Source organism: Tasmannia lanceolata, unplaced genomic scaffold (genome assembly GCF_043159265.1).
Source record: "Tasmannia lanceolata isolate RefF3 unplaced genomic scaffold, GAP_Taslan_0.1 ptg000015l, whole genome shotgun sequence".
Lineage (NCBI taxonomy): Eukaryota > Viridiplantae > Streptophyta > Magnoliopsida > Canellales > Winteraceae > Tasmannia > Tasmannia lanceolata.
This window is the reverse complement of record NW_027518692.1, coordinates 33,732,127-33,751,568: the sequence shown is the minus strand read 5'-3', so window position 1 is coordinate 33,751,568 and position 19,442 is coordinate 33,732,127. Positions and strand designations below refer to the sequence as shown.

The following is a 19,442-nucleotide window of genomic DNA, read 5'->3' as shown; positions in this document are numbered from 1 at the left end:
AGATAGGGCTGTCCAGGGAAGATGAGGGGTGTGAACTTAATATAACCCGAGCTCGGTAAGGCTCGCGAGCCTGGCCGAGCCGAGCTCGAGCCCAAGCCGAGCTTTTGAGCTTAACGAGCCGAGCTGAGCCTGGCCAAGCTCGGCTCGGCTCGTTTACACCCCTACCTCCATTGATGAGAGGGCCCACCCAATAGACCCAATGATCTGTCCAATCCCAACTAACCAAAGCAGGCCCAAAGGACCTTGCAGGGTTCATAGAGACCCCTGAGAAGCACCCACCAGCCAAGATGTTAGCCCCCACAACAAACCCAACAAGTGTAGGGCCAAACCCTGCAGGAGTCAGCTTTTTGGGGTCCACTATACTGCATTGACAGTGAAGAGCAAAGAGAAGGTCAGAACTATCTCCATTATCACCCCATTTAAAAAATAAAAAATAAAAAATTATCACCCCTTGTAAGAAATCCATCCCACTGGCAAGTGTATGCACTGGAGTGTCCTGCACAAAAAAGAAAAGAAAAAAAAAATCATTTGTGAGCAAAATTATAAAAGAAATCACATGAGGATGATTGATAACAAAAATCCCTAGTTAATTTGGATGGTTGGGATTGTCTCATTTATGAAACCTTTAGATAGTGGCACATCCATGGACCATGGTGGGGCCTAATTGATGAACAGACGGATCGATTCTCTTAAGGGTGTGTTTGGATTGCCAGAATCAGAACTTCAATTGGTATCCTATTCGGATTCAACATTTGGTTCTAAAAAATGGGGGAAATGACACCAGGGTGGAATTAAAAATGGAAAATGCTGGAATTTGTTTCCCGCCCTAATAGGTGGTAATCTGATTCCACCTTAGTTGGAATGAAATTTTTATTAATTAAATTTTTTATTTTAATTTTTTTTTCATTATGTTTCCAACGGTAATACAAATAGGAGGCGAACGATGATCCGATGATCTGAGCAATCATATAGAGGATTGAAGGGATGATGGTGATGTGGCCACCGTAATCAAATCAGATTTTAGAGCAATCACATCAGATCTTAGATAGCCACTTCTAATATAAGAAAGAGGAAGGGGGGTTTACTGTTCACCGCTGAGGTGGCAGCCCTCCCCTTTCTCCGTCGAATCTACATGGCATCTATATAACCTACGTGGTGAGTTTACGTATACTGTGGGTTTTGGTTTTTCTTTCTTTCTTTATTTATTTATTTCTCAATTTTTCCTTTTTATTGTGATCAATCAAACTTAAATTTTTTTACTTTCCTTTTCTTACTAACTTTATTTCCGAATCTATGTGGGCATCTAATCTCCTTAAATGCCAAAATAATCTCTTCAAAATTCCATAGGTTTCTTCTTCCTTCCCAACCACAAATGATTATTAGATTCTAACCAATCAAAATCTACATCTTTTCCTTCTCCTTTTTCAATATTTTAAGTTTTTCCATGCTCTTTATTAGAACAAGATATATTGCTTTCTTAGCCCCATTAGGTGTTGCACGATGGAATTATGTTACAAAATTAGCACGGTAACGTAGAATTAGATATTTGCGTCGTAAGAGAAATGCTCGGATAGTCCGTCCTTATCACACATCGGCACATACCGAAGCAAGAGAGTCACAATTACTATATCTGGCATGGTTGAACTATTGGAATGAATCAATTAAGCAGTGTCAATGCAAGGATGCCATACATCTAATCATACAACCACTCAATTGACTATGTTGGAAGAACACCACGATCCAACGATATATTCGAATTCCGTTTCTAATGGTGCCTCCTCTCTCTCTCTCTCTCTCTCATTATGTTGGATAATTTGCATTGATCATTCAATGGTTGTCTATTCCTAAAAATGATTACACCTCCTACACTTCCCACCATGACACTTAATTTCAACACCAAATATCTATTCCATCGACCATTGTCCCTTCCGTATTTGTACAAATGCTAGATCCACAACCATCCACCCAACCTGTTTTTCTCTGTGGAAATAGCCAATGACCCCCGAATTCAGTTTCTATCTTCAAACAATTGTGGTATGTAATTTCTTCAAACAACTTTGGTATGTAATTTTGATAAATTCCCTGCCGTTTGTAAAATTTTACCCCCATATTTTTCATTTACTTATTATACCATACTGACTTCGCACATCCAATATCAATTGAATACTCATCATCCAGTGACATTGATATCGACACTTCGACATTAGAAACTGTTGACCAGTCTACTATAGAAGATTTAGTCGACCGACGTTCAACTTCGGGTGAGGCATTACTAAGATTTCATATCAAAAATTTGGAATATAAAATTTTTATCGCACAAAATTGTCTAATTCGTAATATTTCATTTTTTATGTGTCTTTCCTAAAGAAACATCTTGCCGATCAAAACGACGCTTCAATGGATTTAAAGAAATATCTAATTTTGGGCCTCCAACTATAGAGTGCCAAATGTGGGAGCGTTAATGTGGTATGAAGAATGAGCTGCTACTTCACGTAGTTCATTTCCAACATTCAATTTGTGTTGTAAATCTGGGCATATTAAGTTGCCAATGCTCCCTGACACACCAAGTTACTTAAAAGATCTGCATGATAGGAAGTACGACAACGCGCATACTTGCTTTAAAGATCTTATTCGGACGTACAATTCAATGTTCTCCTTCACTTCGATGGGTGGTAAAGTTGATTATAGCGTCGTTGATGGTCCTGGCCCATTTTCATTCCGGATTTCAGGCTCAAATTATCACAGTATTGGAACGTTGCTTCCAAGGCCTAATTGCAAGCCAACGTTTGCTCAGCTATACATATATGACACCGAAGATGAAGAAAAAAATAGAATTAGTACCGTGCAAGGTCGTTCTGGCCGATTTGTTATTGATGAGGCTGTTGTACTTGGTATAAAGCAGATGCTTGACAGCATCAATCCTTACGTCAAAAGCTTCAGGTATGGGAGGGATTTCTTATCGAATAATGGGGTTGTTGACCTGCGAATTAGAATTCTACAGCATAGATCTAAAGATGCAAGGCAATATAATCTTCCTACTACATCAGAGGTCGATGCACTAATGGTTGGTGATGGTTCTGAAGATGTTGAGCAACGTGACATAGTTGTTTGCACAAATGATGGACACCTACAGAGGATAAGCGAGTGTCATCCTTCCTACATGGCCCTTCAATATCCTCTCCTGTTTCCATATGGAGAAGATAGTTGGAGATTCAAAATTCCAATTGTGTCATGCCAAAATGCCAACAAAAGGAAGCGTGAAAGTGTTAGCATACGAGAGTATTATGCATATTGAATTCAGTTTCGACTTTCAGAGGGGAAAACACTTATTCGATCTGGCAGTGCATTCCAACAATTTGTTGTTGATGCTTACGCCGCCATTGAGGAACAAAGATTGTTGTGGGTACGACGAAATCAGAATAATCTCCGTACAGATTTGTTACGTGGCTTGCAAGATGCCATTGCAAGTGGCGATCATAATGCTGCCGTCGTTGGACGAAGGATGCTTCTACCATCAACCTTCACCGGGGGACCTCGGTATATGGCACAATCATGTCAAGATGCAATGGCTATTTGTCAGTGGTATGGTCCCCCTGATTTGTTTATAACTTTTACATGCAATTCAAAATGGGAAGAGGTAACTTCAGCTCTAAAACTTATACCCGGACAGAGGGTTGAAGATAGACCGGACATAGTTGCAAGAGTGTTTAATATAAAGAAGAAACAACTTATAAACGATCTGCGTGAGAAAAAGGTTTTCGGGAGGGTGATCGCAGGTACATCTTTTATTACTATCCGTCTGTCCATTCTAAAATTCAAATTAATCAACTATACCCGATTCTCATCCCTTTGTCCAATTTTATTTTCCAACAAATTGCAGACATACACGTTGTTGAATTCCAAAAACGTGGTTTGCCCCATGCTCATATTTTGATCACACTTGCAAAAGAAGATAAAATTGTCACCCAAGAAGATGTTGATGCGTTCATTTCTGCCGAAATTCCAGATAAAGATACTAATCCTGAGGCTTACGAAATCGTTTTGAGATCAATGATTCATGGACCTTGCAGTGATAAGAATCCTAACTCCCCATGTATGGTGAAAGATGTTTGCACAAAGAATTACCTAAAGAGTTACAAAAGTTTTACTACAATTGATGAGAATGGCTTCCCTGTTTACCGCCAGAGGAAAGATGGCCGAAAGCCTATAGTACGGGGACGAAAGATCAGTAACTGAAGGGTTGTATCCCATACAACCCTGATCTTCTCATTAAATACAATGCCCATATCAATGTTGAGCTCTGTGCGAAAACATAAGCTATTAAGTATTTATACAAATATATTCATAAAGGTCCGGACAGAGCTACCGATGTGATAGAAGCTTAATCCACGACAACTGTATTTCAAATTGATGCCATCCAACACGAAAATGATGAAATTAAACAATACTTAAATTGCAGGCACATTTCTGCACCTGAGGCATGTTGGAGAATCTTTGAATTTGATTTGCAAGGACAATGACCACCCGTTGAACGCCTCAATTTTTACTTACCCGACGAGCAATCTATCGTATTCAATGACAACGATAACCTTCAAAATGTTATGTCAAGGCCAGGTATTGAAAGGACTATGTTTACAGAATGGATGGAGGCTAATAAGAAATTCGATGATGCTAGCATGTTGCGGTACATTGAGTTCCCAACATCATGGGTTTGGGACAGGACAGAGAAGGAATGGCATCGGCGAAAACGAGGGAGGACAATTGGCAGAAAATTTTACGTACACCCATCATCAGGCGAACGGTATTACTTGCGAATGCTTCTAACTATAGTACGCGGACCCATGAGTTATGAAGATATATGTACTGTTGACAGGATCATTTATCCGGACTTTAAGTCAGCTTGCAATTCTTTGGGTCTTTTAGAAGATGACAATGAATGGCATCAAGCACTTCAAGAGGCCTCGGCTTGGGCTTCAGGGCGGCAACTCCGACATCTTTTTGCCTCTATTTTGACTTCATGTGAGGTGACAGATCCCTTAGGTTTATGGGAAACACATTGGAGAGACTTATCAGATGACTTGTAAGTACTGTTACGGAGGAACCTTCACGAGCCCAACCTTATTATATCTGAAAATGACTTGAGAGATATCGCACTTTATGAGATAGAGTGCATCCTGAACAACATAGATATGAATCTCTCGAATTATCCTCCGATGCCAATGCCTACGGGAAGAAATGCCCGTGGAATACTAAATAGATTAATTTGGGAAGAACGAAGTTACGATCGGGTAGAAGCACATCTTGAATTCGAAAGATTGCATTGTGGCCTAACTTAGGAGCAGTTATTGATATTTAATACTGTTATGGACTCATGTACCAATAAAAAAGGCGGATTCTATTTTGTATATGGTTGCGGGGGTACTGGAAAGACTTACTTATGGAAAACATTGGTTAATAGGTTGCGCAGTGATGGAATGTTGGTGTTAAGCGTAGAATCATCCGGGATTGCGTCATTGCTACTACCAGGTGGACGTACTGCTCGTTCACGTTTTAAAATTCCACTCAAACTCGATGATACTTCTACATGCTTCATTAAACCAAATACAAAATTATCGGAGTTGATGGAAGAAGTAGACTTGATCATCTGGGATGAAGCTCCAATGGCGCATAGACACGGCCTTGAGGCCGTTGACCGTACATTCAAGGATTTGTTAAGGAATTCATCTCCAGGTGCAGCCCAAAAGGTTTTTGGTGGGAAAACATTCGTCCTTGGTGGTGACTTCAGACAGGTTCTTCCTGTTGTACCAAAATCAGGTTGAGAAATTATGGTTGGCGCTTCCTTACAGAGATCATATTTGTGGAAATATTGCAAGGTATTCCATCTAACTACCAACTTGCGCGTAATACAACCAGGGTTATCACCTATAGAACGTATTGCAAGATCCAGTTTCGCACAATGGCTTCTTGATATTGGAAATGGAACCCTACCTGCAATTTCTGTTAATGGTAACGGAGAATCTGATTGGGTCAAAAATCCCAGAGGATATGCTCATAAGTGATAATGAATTTGGTATTACAAATTTGATTAGTGAGATATACCCGGACGTTTTATCACGATTGCATGTCGATGGTTACCCTGAAAGTCGAGCTATTTTAGCACCAAAGAACAATGATGTTAACTACATCAACTCTATAATGATTGAAATGCTGCCAGGTGAAGCACGTAGCTACTTAAGTGCTGATTCTGTTCCCAATGACAATGTTTATCTATCTTCTCTTGGAACATATGTTACTCCTGAATATTTGAATTCATTAAATGTGTCTGGGATAGCAAGCCATTGCTTGAAATTAAAGGTAGGCGCTCCAGTTGTGTTGTTACGTAACTTGAACCCAACAATTGAACTTTGCAATGGGACTAGATTGACTATTGTAGCCTTGGAACATCGTACAATTTGAGCACGTATAATTACAGGGGAATACAAAGGTGTTGAACATTGCATCCCAAGAATTTCTATGTCCCCTTCTTCAGATGACTTCCCTTTGAAATTTCGAAGGAGACAATTCCCTTTAAAAGTTGCATTTGCCATGACAATTAATAAAAGCCAGGGACAAACTTTAACAAATGTTGGAATATATTTACCTGAACCTGTATTCAGCCATGGCAACCTATATGTTGCTCTATCACGCGTCAATTCTCGATACGGCGTTATAATATTGACATGTGAAAAAACACACCCAATTCATGGCTTCACGCGCAATGTGGTTTTTAAGGAAGTGTTACAAGGTTTATAACATATGTCTTCAAACATTCTGTAAGTTGATTTCCATTTGTTAACGAATAATATAAGCTTTTACCTTATTCTTAACATATGCTATATTAACTACAGCAACATATGTATCTTTATGCAGGATGCAGGATCCATATTACATTTATGCTAACAAGCCAAGCTGGACCATCAAATGTCAGGTCAAACGCCTTTTCGATATCCATAACTTTGAAAAGTCAAATGAAAAGGGCCAACTGCTGAAGGCAATTTTAATTGACGAACCGGTGGGTTTTATACAATAATGGTAAATTACTTATTAAGTACTAACATATGATGATTAAATTCGATCTTAGTATCTCAAACTTCTTTTAACCAATTATATTTTCAAATATCTGTTTTAGGGCAAAGACATGCAACTAACTCTTTACGATAAAAATGCCGACAAGTACAATATTGTATTAAAGGAGGGGTGTGCCTACAAATTTAAACATATTATGGCTAAGCCAGTTGAACGTTGTTATCGAATCGCGAGTCACCACCTTGAGCTTTTCGCAACAAATTTCATGACTGTTGAAATAATTGATGACGACTCAATGGTTAAACTCCAACATTTTGTCCCCTTGAAAAATGCTTCCCAAAAGTCATCAAATTCATCTGATTATTTTGGTACGTATTTTATTTGTTTCTAGATAAAAAATTTAAGAATATAATTTTTCTTTTATAACTAAAACAATTTAATAATGGTTATTTCATGCAGACATCCTTGCTGTTATCATATACGTTTCAAAAGTTCACACAATTAGAATGAATAACAAATCCACAACTATTAAAAGAGAGTTGGTACTACTCGATGAAAGGTCAGCTAAATAAAACTCAATTGTAGTTCCTCATAAAAGTTATAATCTATAATATAAATGCTATTCGTATTTTATAACTTCACATTTCAATATCTTAATGGGGATCAGATACTGAATTTGTGTCAGAAGATTTAGCTATCCCACCAACATTTCGTAACGTACTGATGGCAATGGCTGTAAGGCCAGTTGAATACCTGGGTATATATGGATTACTTTATTGAATCATGACTTCCTGATTGTCTCTTTTATTTGCTAATTTTCTAACGTAAACCTTTGATAGGAGGGATATCATTATCAACATCAAAATATACATCACTTAAATTGAACCTGTTAGGTCTAAAATTGGCAACAGGTTATGGTAGGGCCGGAAGGGCTGATCTGGCACGCCACAGCTGGCGAGCAAGGTGCTTTCCTGTCCTGCACAAGACACATAAGGTCAGAAGGCCGAACCGGGGCGGTTGCTCCGGACGGACCCTTCGACACTCAAGTCAGTATGAGCAGGGGTCATAAGTCCGAACAGCAGAGGACCAGTTAAGTGCCTTGAGTGGTGATTTTTGTTCACCCCCACCTTTGAGCAAGTGAAGGCTATTTATAGTGATCCTGAGCCACCTACCAGGACAGGTGGTAGCCCCTGTGTGGACCAGGTGTCATCCCTAAGAGGGACAGGTGGAAGTCCCCGATTGGTCCAGGCGTCATACCTAGCAGGGACTGGTGTTGGCTTTGCAGTGGTCCCTGTGAGGGCCACGTGTCAACAGCCGATTGGTTGCAGATTTTGGACCCCATCAGTTGCCCCCTAGTTCTCCGAGCCATTTATGACGGCTTGGAGAAGCAAGAAAGCTTACTGCCATAAATCCAAGCCCTTCTGGGCGGCCTGGAAGGGCAGAAATTGCGCTGAAGGTCTGTCCGTCTAGGCCTTCTGGGCGGCTCGGCCGGGCAGAATTTGCACTGGAGGTCTGTCCGTCTAAGCCTTCTGGGCGGCTCGGCCGGGCAGAATTTGCACTGGAGGTCTGTCCGTCTAAGCCTTCTGGGCGGCTCGGCCGGGCAGAATTTGCATTGGAGGTCTGTCCGGCCGAGCCCTTCTGGGCTGCCGGGCCGGGCAGAATTTTGTCTTCTAGCGAACGCGTCATATCCAGTCCGTCTAAGCCTTCTGGGCGGCCGGGCCGGGCATAATTTTGTCTTCTAGCGAACGCGTCATATCCAGTCCGTCTAAGCATTCTGGGCGGCTCGGCCGGGCAGACTTTTGTCTTCTAGCGAACGCGTCATATCCTGTCCGGCTAAGCCTTCTGGGCGGCTCGGCCGGGCAGACTTTTGTCTTCTAGCGAACGCGTCATATCCTGTCCGGCTAAGCCTTCTGGGCGGCTCGGCCGGGCAGAATTATGTCTTCTAGCGAACGTGTCATATCCTGTCCGGCTAAGCCTTCTGGGCGACTCGGCCGGGCAGAATTTTGTCTTCTAGCGAACGCGTCATATCCAGTCCGTCTAAGCCTTTTGGGCGGCTCGGCCGGGCAGACTTTTGTCTTCTAGCGAACGCGTCGTATCCTGTCCGGCTAAGCCTTCTGGGCGGCTCGGCCGGGCAGAATTTTGTCTTCTAGCGAACGCGTCATATCCTGTCCGACTAAGCCTTCTGAGCGGCTCGGCCGGGCAGAATTTTGTCTTCTAGCGAACGCGTCATATCCAGTCCGTCTAAGCCTTTTGGGCGGCTCGGCCGGGCAGACTTTTGTCTTCTAGCGAACGTGTCATATCCTGTCCGGCTAAGCCTTCTGGGCGGCTCGGTGGGGCAGAATTTTGTCTTCTAGCGAACGCGTCATATCCTGTCCGACTAAGCCTTCTGAGCGGCTCGGCCGGGCAGAATTTTGTTTTCTAGCGAACGCGTCATATCCTGTCCGACTAAGCCTTCTGGGCGGCTCGGCCGGGCAGAATTTGCACTGGAGGTCTGTCCGTCTAAGCCTTCTGGGCGGCTCGGCCGGGCAGAATTTGCACTGGAGGTCTGTCCGGCGGAGCCCTTCTGGGCGGCTCGGCCGGGCAGAATTTGCACTGGAGGTCTGTCCGGCCGAGCCCTTCTGGGCGGCTCGGCCGGGCAGAATTTGCATTGGAGGTCTGTCCGGCCGAGTCCTTCTGGGCTGCCGGGCCGGGCAGAATTTTGTCTTCTAGCGAACGCGTCATATCCAGTCCGTCTAAGCCTTCTGGGCGGCCGGGCCGGGCATAATTTTGTCTTCTAGCGAACGCGTCATATCCAGTCCGTCTAAGCATTCTGGGCGGCTCGGCCGGGCAGACTTTTGTCTTCTAGCGAACGCGTCATATCCTGTCCGGCTAAGCCTTCTGGGCGGCTCGGCCGGGCAGACTTTTGTCTTCTAGCGAACGCGTCATATCCTGTCCGGCTAAGCCTTCTGGGCGGCTCGGCCGGGCAGAATTTTGTCTTCTAGCGAACGCGTCATATCCTGTCCGACTAAGCCTTCTGAGCGGCTCGGCCGGGCAGAATTTTGTCTTCTAGCGAACGCGTCATATCCTGTCCGACTAAGCCTTCTGAGCGGCTCGGCCGGGCAGAATTTTGTCTTCTAGCGAACGCGTCATATCCAGTCCGTCTAAGCCTTCTGGGCGGCTCGGCCGGGCAGACTTTTGTCTTCTAGCGAACGCGTCATATCCTGTCCGGCTTAGGCTGTGGACGGCCAGGCCGGGCAGGTCTTTTGGCGTCTAGCGATTGCGCCATATCCTGTCCGGCTAAGGCGCTGGACGGCCAGGCCGGGCAGGTCTTTTGTCTTCTTCAGATGACCAGATTTTCTGGTCGGCCTGAGATGACCTCATTTTCTGGTCGGCCTGAGATGACCTCATTTTCTGGTCGGCCCGAGATGACCAGGAAAAATATCCTGTCCGGCCATAGTATTGGACCGGAGTGAACCAAGCGGCTCCTTAACCCCAGTTTAAGAACTTGGATTTCATTGTGGGTGGTTTTTGGCCCCCGTACTCTCATGGCCGGGAGTTGGCTCACAGCCATTTAGAGGCGAACCGAGGTGAACCACCAATGCAGGATCCCATTTTTCTGAACTCGGATTTCAGGTGGTTTTCCACGGGTGGTCCCTGGCCGGAATTGGGTTCCAAGCCATTTCGGGACGGACCGGAGTGAACCACTGCTTGGATCCAAGTCTTCAGAACTTGGGCTTTATAAGGTGGTTTTTCACTGGGTGTCCTTGGCCGGAATTGGTCTCCAAGCCATTGCGGACGTGCCGGAGTGCACCACTGCGCCATATCCTGTCCGGCTTCGGCTGTGGACGGCCAGGCCGGGCAGGTCTTTTGGCGTCTAGCGATTGCGTCATATCGTGTCCGGCTTAGGCGCTGGACGGCCAGGCCGGGCAGGTCTTTGAGGTGGTTTTCCACTAGGGCGGGTCCATGGTGGGAACTGATCTCCACACCAAATTGGACGTGCCGGAGTGCACCACTGCCGCTCTCTAAGTCTGCAAACACTTATGCTGAGAGCTAAGTCTACAAACACTTAGAGTCTTTGAGGTGGTTTTCCACTAGGGCAGGTCCACGGTTGGAACTGATCTCCACACCAAATTTGACGCGCCGGAGTGCACCACTGCCGCTCTCTAAGTATGTAAACACTTAGGCTAAGAGCTAAGTCTGCAAACACTTAAAGTCTTTGAGGTGGTTTTCCACTAGGGCAGGTCCACGGTTGGAACTGATTTCCACACCAAATTGGATGCGCCGGAGTGCACCACTGCCGCTCTCTAAGTCTGTAAACACTTAGGCTGAGAGCTAAGTCTGCAAACACTTAGAGTCTTTGAGGTGGTTTTCCACTAGGGCAGGTCCACGGTTGGAACTGATCTCCACACCAAATTGGACGCGCCGGAGTGCACCACTGCCGCTCTCTAAGTCTGCAAACACTTAGGCTGAGAGCTAAGTCTGCAAACACTTAAAGTCTTTGAGGTGGTTTTCCACTAGGGCAGGTCCACGGTTGGAACTGATTTCCACACCAAATTGGACGCGCCGGAGTGCACCACTGCCGCTCTCTAAGTCTGTAAACACTTAGGCTGAGAGCTAAGTCTGCAAACACTTAGAGTCTTTGAGGTGGTTTTCCACTAGGGCAGGTCCACGGTTGGAACTGATCTCCACACCAAATTGGACGCGCCGGAGTGCACCACTGCCGCTCTCTAAGTCTGCAAACACTTAGGCTGAGAGCTAAGTCTGCAAACACTTAGAGTCTTTGAGGTGGTTTTCCACTAGGGCAGGTCCACGGTTGGAACTGATCTCCACACCAAATTGGACGCGCCGGAGTGCACCACTGCCGCTCTCTAAGTCTGCAAACACTTAGGCTGAGAGCTAAGTCTGCAAACACTTAGAGTCTTTGAGGTGGTTTTCCACTAGGGCAGGTCCACGGTTGGAACTGATCTCCACACCAAATTGGACGCGACAGAGTGCACCACTGCCGCTCTCTAAGTCTGCAAACACTTAGGCCGAGAGCTAAGTCTGCAAACACTTAGAGTCTTTGAGGTGGTTTTCCACTAGGGCAGGTCCACGGTTGGAACTGATCTCCACACCAAATTGGACGCGACAGAGTGCACCACTGCCGCTCTCTAAGTCTGCAAACACTTAGGCCGAGAGCTAAGTCTGCAAACACTTAGAGTCTTTGAGGTTGTTTTCCACTAGGGCAGGTCCACGGTTGGAACTGATCTCCACACCAAATTGGACGCGCCGGAGAGTACGGGGGCCAAAAACCACCCACAATAAAATCCAAGTTCTTAAACTGGGGTTAAGGAGCCGCTTGGTTCACTCCGGTCCAATACTATGGCCGGACAGGATATTTTTCCTGGTCATCTCGGGCCGACCAGAAAATGAGGTCATCTCAGGCCAACCAGAAAATGAGGTCATCTCAGGCCGACCAGAAAATGAGGTCATCTCAGGCCGACCAGAAAATGAGGTCATCACAGGCCGACCAGAAAATGAGGTCATCTCAGGCCGACCAGAAAATCTGGTCATCTGAAGAAGACAAAAGACCTGCCCGGCCTGGCCGTCCAGCGCCTTAGCCGGACAGGATATGGCGCAATCGCTAGACGCCAAAAGACCTGCCCGGCCTGGCCGTCCACAGCCTAAGCCGGACAAGATATGACGCGTTCGCTAGAAGACAAAAGTCTGCCCGGCCGAGCCGCCCAAAAGGCTTAGACGGACTGGATATGACGCGTTCGCTAGAAGACAAAATTCTGCCCGGCCGAGCCACCCAGAAGGCTTAGCCGGACAGGATATGACGCGTTCGCTAGAAGACAAAATTCTGCCCGGCCGAGCCGCCCAGAAGGCTTAGCCGGACAGGATATGACGCGTTCGCTAGAAGACAAAAGTCTGCCCGGCCGAGCCGCCCAGAAGGCTTAGACGGACTGGATATGACGCGTTCGCTAGAAGACAAAATTCTGCTCAGCCCGGCCACCCAGAAGGCTTAGACGGACTGGATATGACGCGTTCGCTAGAAGACAAAATTCTGCCCGGCCGAGCCGCCCAGAAGGCTTAGCCGGACAGGATATGACGCGTTCGCTAGAAGACATAATTCTGCCCGGCCGAGCCGCCCAGAAGGCTTAGCCGGACAGGATATGACGCGTTCGCTAGAAGACAAAAGTCTGCAAACACTTAGACTGAGAGCTAAGTCTGCAAACACTTAGAATCTTCAAGGTGGGTTTCCACTGGGGCGGGTCCTTGGTTGGAACTGATCTCCAAGCCATTGCGGACGTGCCGGAGTGTACCACCGCTGAGCTGCAGAGGTCTAAGTCTGCAAACACTGCAAATACTTAGAGCTGAGCTGAGGAGGTCTAAGTCTGCAAACACTTAGACTGAGAGCTAAGTCTGCAAACACTTAGAATCTTCAAGGTGGGTTTCCACTGGGGTGGGTCCTTGGTTGGAACTGATCTCCAAGCCATTGCGGACGTGCCGGAGTGTACCACCGCTGAGCTGCAGAGGTCTAAGTCTGCAAACACTGCAAACACTTAGAGCTGAGCTGAGGAGGTCTAAGTCTGCAAACACTTAGACTGAGAGCTAAGTCTGTAAACACTTAGAATCTTCAAGGTGGGTTTCCACTGGGGCGGGTCCTTGGTTGGAACTGATCTCCAAGCCATTGCGGACGTGCCGGAGTGTACCACCGCTGAGCTGCAAAGGTCTAAGTCTGCAGACAGGTTCTACACTCGGGGGGCCCGTGGCTGGAACTGACCTCCAAACCATTGTGGACCGGCCGGAGTGAACCTCTGCACCGCTGCTGAGTCTGCGCTGCAAACAGGTTCTACACTCGGGGGGCCCTTAGCTGGAACTGACCTCCAAGCCATTGCGGACCGGCCAGAGTGAACTTCTGCACCGCTCCAGAGTCTGCGCTGAAAACAGGTTCTACACTCGGGGGGCCCTTGGCTGGAACTGACCTCCAAGCCATTGCGGACCGGCCGGAGTGAACCTCTGCACCGCTGCTGAGTCTGCGCTGCAAACAGGTTCTACACTCGGGGGGCCCTTAGCTGGAACTGACCTCCAAACCATTGTGGACTGGCCGGAGTGAACCTCTGCACCGCTGCTGAGGTCTAAGTCTGCAAGCACTGCAAACACTTAGACTCAGGACGCACATGCCTGTCCCGGAGGCTGTTGTCTCGTCTTGTGAAATGACGAGTCTGATTCCGGTCAGGGGGCGTGTGCTCTCTGCGCCAATCCGTCCTACCATTTTTGTCTGAGTGAGATTTCGAACAGCTTTTTGTTGCGGGGTCCCACGGATGTCGCCAAATCTGTTAGGTTTAAAATTGGTAACAGGTTATGGTAGGGCCGGAAGGGCTGATTTGGCACGCCACAGCTGGCGAGCAAGGCGCTTTCCTGTCCTGCACAAGACACATAAGGTCAGAAGGCCGAACCGGGGCGGTTGCTCCGGACGGACCCTTTGACACTCAAGTCAGTATGAGCAGGGGTCATAAGTCCGAACAGCAGAGGACTAGTTAAGTGCCTTGAGTGGTGATTTTTGTTCACCCCCACCTTTGAGCAAGTGAAGGCTATTTATAGTGATCCTGAGCCACCTACCAGGACAGGTGGTAGCCCCTGTGTGGACCAGGTGTCATCCCTAAGAGGGACAGGTGGAAGTCCTCGATTGGTCCAGGCGTCATACCTAGCAGGGACTGGTGTTGGCTTTGCAGTGGTCCCTGTGAGGGCCACGTGTCAACAGCCGATTGGTTGCAGATTTTGGACCCCATCAGAACCCAAACGATATTGGAGCTGAAAAGCTACTATCTTGGTATTAAAATACCATACATATATTATTTGGGTTCTAGGAATCCTACTTTACATATTTTAAATATTAGTGGCTTAAAATTTGAAGGTTAGAAAATAATATGAGTGCACGATCAATAGCTATGCGGATATTATCGTCGTCTTCTCCGGCTGCTGTCACATCTGTATTACCTGTGGCGAGGAGGATCAATATATCTGATTTGGAGGAGAGACTAGAGGCAGTAGGAACACAGGTAACAATAGCATAAATTCCTATTTAACGTTTGATTATTCTTTACCAGTTACATCCTCACTAATTTTCTGTAATTTGATTAATATTTTTATTTGTAGGCAGCTTACTACCGTATAACATCCACACTTAATCAAATTCATACAGAATATTTTCGTTGCTTCGATGCATGTGTATCGTGGAATAAGAAAATCCAGCATTCAGAAAATGAATTACATTGTGAAAGTTGTGGACACACTGGTACCATAGCTATCCCAAGGTATTCATCTTTAAACTTTACACCTGGGTTGATAATAGCTTTTGAAAGGGTTGCTTTGATGTCGGCAAGTGAAGGCTTTCAATAATGCAATCCCACCTCCCTTCTTAGAGTAATTGATTAGCATTTGCTTTCCTTGAGAGGGATGTGTCGAGATTTGGTTCGAGATGGGGCGAAGAGATTAATTATAGGAGGGAGGAGCTTGTAATTTCATTTTAACGAGGGACCCCATGTAACACTCCCATAATAATTAGATTACAAAAGGGAAGGCTGGTATAATATACTTAAAATTCGGCTTGATGGATGCAAATGTTAAAAGTAAATCACACTACACAAAAACTGAATGATGGAAAGGAGTCTCCTATTAAAGATACCTTGAAATTAGTCATAGCAATCATGTAAGTTTGTTTTATATGTAGAGGAGCACATCATGTAAGACAAACTCACATGGATGCCTAGTATTTAAGAGTTGTCAATCCTTTACTACTAAAAGGAAAAATCCCTTAAAAATCGTCTGCTTCTTTCCTGCTATTGCCTTATGTGTCCCACCTTAATTTCCGTAAAACTCCCACTTATGTCCTTTTTCACTACTTCGTTTTCGTCATTTCCCCTTCTCATATGCCCTTGCACATGAGTTTTAAAAAAAAGCCAGCTGTGTCCTTTTATGCCTTTTTTGTCCCGTAATTGTCATAATTTTTTCAATTTTATTTGCAGTTTTGACCGTAATTGTCATATTTTAGTACCTTCGTTCGTATTTTCTTCATAATTTTTCTGCTTTGCTCCCATGTTCCCATAATTTTTCATTTAAAACTTAGTACCCGCACACGATTATTATTTATTGCTATGTATTGCTAGCCACCTTTGCACAAATCGCACTTCTACCAATCTTTGCAGCAAAGGATGGGCGACAAGCAGAAAAGTTCGCTCAGCGAAGGTGGCTAGCAAATCCCTATACAAAAAAAAGGGAAATGTTATCCGCACTACTGTATTTTGATGAGGGCACTCCTCACTTTATTAAAAGTACGGTATGGCCATACGTCAAAAATTCATTTGACCCGCGGGCCGACCCGGCCCTCACGGGGCAGGTGCGGGTCCAAGCCCAATGACCCATAAAAATTTCCGCGTCACTTTGACCCGGCCCGCTTGACCCGTTTCCCCATGATTTTAGAGGGAAATGATGTGATTATGAGAGTTTTTATATATATAGTGTAAGTCCTTATAGTGAGTATTGTTTTTCAAAAAGTACTGTATGGCTTACATCGTAGGATGATCCAAACCGTACATTTGATGGGCCACAATGCAAGTAGGTTGAGTGCCAAAATTCATTTCCATAGGATAATTACAACCCTCCAATCAATAAATGTTTCCTAAATATGTCGTTCCTCTATAGACTGCAGGGCTAGGATCATCGCATGGAAATGTGTTTTTTCGGAACATCCTATTTACGATGTGGCCCATCAATTGGACGGTTTGGATCATCCTATGGTGTAAGTTAAACAGTTCTTTTTTTTAATAGGGAGTGTAAGAAATATGTTTTTAGTTTGCAAGCTTTGTCACAAAATTCTTGTTACAATATATATGGTGTAAGCCCATGTAGTGAACTATTTTTTAATAAGCCGGTAGGTGTCCTCAAAAAACCTCAACTTACCTATAAAAAATTGGAGTGAATATTTTACGGCCTACACCATAGGATGATCCAAACCATCCATTTGATCATTCCCAAAGGAGGATCGCATCCCTACAATCTATAGATAAATGACATATTTTGGAAACCCCGTAACTGTCGGGATCATCCTATGGAAATGATTTTTGGCATACAACCTATGGTGTAAGTCCGTACAATCAAGTATTTTTCAAAAGAATCGTACGCCATGTATCATAGGATGATCCAAACCTTCCATTTAATGGGCCACAATATAAATTGATTGTTCCCACAAAATAATGTACATATGATAATTCCATGCCCTTCTTTTAGAAAAACTTCCTACTGTATCCTATTAGCTGGGGGCATTTACGTCATTTTGATGCTAGAAGTTTGTCAGAATGAGAAATGATTTGAGGGTACAATCGTCAATTGCATACGAAAAGTACCGCCATATGGTACCTGTCTATGACAATTACGGAAAAAACTACGAAAAAAGGTATAGACATATGACAACGACGAAAAAACTACGTTCTATGACGCATTCGAGACAAGTTACAAAATATTGACGGATGCCGAGCACCTGAAGAGGAACAACAATTATGGAAACCTCTATCGATTGGAGGGCTACGATTAGCCTATGGAAATGATTTTACAAGCACAACCGATTGATGTTGTGTTCCATCACATGGATGATTTGGATCAACCTATAACCCTCTATAGATCGGAGGGTTAGGATCAACCTATGAAAATTATTTTTAGGGCACAACCTATTTAGGCAGTGACCCATCTAATGGACGGTTTGGATCATCCTATCGTACGGGCCATACCGTACATTTTAATAAAGTGAGGAGTGCGATAATCAAAATATAGTGAGTAGTGCCATTATAAAATATGGCAGTGAGGACATTAGCACTATATATAATTTAAAACCATCGTTGTTACTTGGATGTTCCCACGTGGGTCGGGTTCAACCCGAATTTGGGTTGGGTTGGGTTAAGATTTTTCGCAAATCGGTTTGGGTTGGGAAAAATCAACCCGAATTGGAAATCGGGTTGGGTCGGGTCGGGGTGTCGGGCAACCCGACCCGACCCGAAACCCGAATTTGGGTTCCATCTGAAGAAGTTCTGTATATGTATTTTTCTTTTTCAACATTGAAATAGTCTCCACAGTCCACAATGGACGGTTTGGATAATCCTATGGTGCAGGCTATACCGTACTTTAATCAAGTGAGGACTGTGATCATCAGAATATAGTAGTGCGGATAACATTTCCCTTTGTTAATTATTAGTCCCTGTTTGTTTTGGATTTTGAGAACTGATTGTGAGTTAAAAACTGATTATTGGTGACTCACTATTGGTTCCCAAAATCCAAAACAACTCGGCTTGAGTTGAGGTGGTCAACAATTGGTACCATATCAAATCGGGTCAACCCGACCCAACCCAGCCCGAATTGGAAATCGGGTTGGTTCGGGTTGAGGAAATTGCAAATCGTGTTGGGTTGGGTTGATCCCAGCCGGGTTGGACATTGGGTTGGGTCGGGTTGGGTTGGAAAAATGGGTTCCTCGGGTTGGGTCGGGTTGGCCTCAACTCGACTCGAGTTACACCCCTAACGATGACGAAAAAACTACTTTTCCGTATTCACTATGTGAGGGTCAAATTACAAAAAGTTTGATATTACGAAAGACACTTTTTTTTTCCAAACAACGAAAAAACTGATCATAAAAGTAATGGAATAGAGTAGGTCAGCCCTTACGAAACAACGAAAGACACTTAGGAACCAAGAGGGTTGATCTTCCCTCTAAGAAGATCAATCACGTTAGGCAATGTCTGAAACCATTTATAATCCCACATGCATACGATACTAACAAAAAATAATTATTACTCACCACTTGACATTTCATAAGGGATGACCTACTCTATTCCATTACTTTTCATGGAGGAGTTAGAAGGACAAAAAAAATGAATTGCCAAAGTGCCCGTTGAATAGAAAATGGATTCTGAAGTTTTTGTACAAACTTCTTGTTTTACCTTAAAATTCACAACCATCTCTCCAATTCTGGACAAGTAGATTCAATCCCCTATAGTTGAAAGCTTTGAAGACTATGTGGCTCTCCACCTTGTGATTTGTTTTCTGTATTCGGACCATCTTGTCCCCTTTTTTTTTGCAATAAAGTTGGCTACCATTTAAAAAAAAATGAATTGACAAAGTGCTCGTCGAATAGAAAATGGATTCCAAAGTCTTTGTACAAACTTCTTGTTAATACGTTGAAATAAACAAATTAAAATAAACAACGAAAGACACTTTTTTTTTCATGAAAAGGTCAAATTACTTTTTCTTATTCACTGTGCTTTTTTTAACCAAACTGATCATAAAAAAGCTTTTATCTTTTTACCTTTTCTTTCCGCGCAAAATTGTATGTAAAACAAATTTTATGCCCATTTTTAAGGTTTGTAAAA

The 19,442-nt window shown here is 44.4% G+C and overlaps 4 protein-coding genes across 4 annotated transcripts; all 4 read left to right on the top strand.

Annotated features, from left to right (window-relative positions):
- Positions 1-2,665: 2,665 nt before the first annotated feature.
- On the top strand, positions 2,666-4,236 carry LOC143891953 (uncharacterized). Its single transcript, XM_077396441.1, has 3 exons — positions 2,666-3,203; positions 3,315-3,776; positions 3,881-4,236. The coding sequence occupies exons 1-3, from the start codon at positions 2,666-2,668 to the stop codon at positions 4,234-4,236; spliced, it is 1,356 nt and encodes a 451-aa protein (XP_077252556.1).
- Positions 4,237-4,601: 365 nt separating this feature from the next.
- LOC143891952 (uncharacterized) lies at positions 4,602-5,819 on the top strand. The gene is made up of 2 exons (XM_077396440.1): positions 4,602-5,080; positions 5,459-5,819. The coding sequence occupies exons 1-2, from the start codon at positions 4,602-4,604 to the stop codon at positions 5,817-5,819; spliced, it is 840 nt and encodes a 279-aa protein (XP_077252555.1).
- A 184-nt stretch (positions 5,820-6,003) lies between these two features.
- On the top strand, positions 6,004-6,456 carry LOC143891951 (uncharacterized). The gene has a single exon (XM_077396439.1). It carries the CDS (start codon positions 6,004-6,006, stop codon positions 6,454-6,456), a length of 453 nt encoding a protein of 150 aa, XP_077252554.1.
- Positions 6,457-6,795: 339 nt separating this feature from the next.
- On the top strand, positions 6,796-15,429 carry LOC143891949 (replication protein A 70 kDa DNA-binding subunit A-like). Its single transcript, XM_077396438.1, has 6 exons — positions 6,796-6,812; positions 6,910-7,051; positions 7,169-7,433; positions 7,525-7,624; positions 14,945-15,089; positions 15,187-15,429. The coding sequence occupies exons 1-6, from the start codon at positions 6,796-6,798 to the stop codon at positions 15,427-15,429; spliced, it is 912 nt and encodes a 303-aa protein (XP_077252553.1).
- The last annotated feature ends 4,013 nt before the right edge of the window (positions 15,430-19,442 follow it).

Coding starts and splice junctions, on each gene's coding strand:
- LOC143891953 (XM_077396441.1), top strand. CDS start 2,666: ATGGGTGGTAAAGTTGATTATAGCGTCGTTGATGGTCCTGGCCCATTT. Junction 3,204..3,314: donor GTTTCCATATGGAGAAGATA/GTTGGAGATTCA, acceptor TTCGACTTTCAG/AGGGGAAAACACTTATTCGA. Junction 3,777..3,880: donor TTTCGGGAGGGTGATCGCAG/GTACATCTTTTA, acceptor AACAAATTGCAG/ACATACACGTTGTTGAATTC.
- LOC143891952 (XM_077396440.1), top strand. CDS start 4,602: ATGTCAAGGCCAGGTATTGAAAGGACTATGTTTACAGAATGGATGGAG. Junction 5,081..5,458: donor AGAGACTTATCAGATGACTT/GTAAGTACTGTT, acceptor ATTGGTTAATAG/GTTGCGCAGTGATGGAATGT.
- LOC143891951 (XM_077396439.1), top strand. CDS start 6,004: ATGGTAACGGAGAATCTGATTGGGTCAAAAATCCCAGAGGATATGCTC.
- LOC143891949 (XM_077396438.1), top strand. Junction 7,052..7,168: donor CAATTTTAATTGACGAACCG/GTGGGTTTTATA, acceptor TATCTGTTTTAG/GGCAAAGACATGCAACTAAC. Junction 7,434..7,524: donor AAATTCATCTGATTATTTTG/GTACGTATTTTA, acceptor TATTTCATGCAG/ACATCCTTGCTGTTATCATA.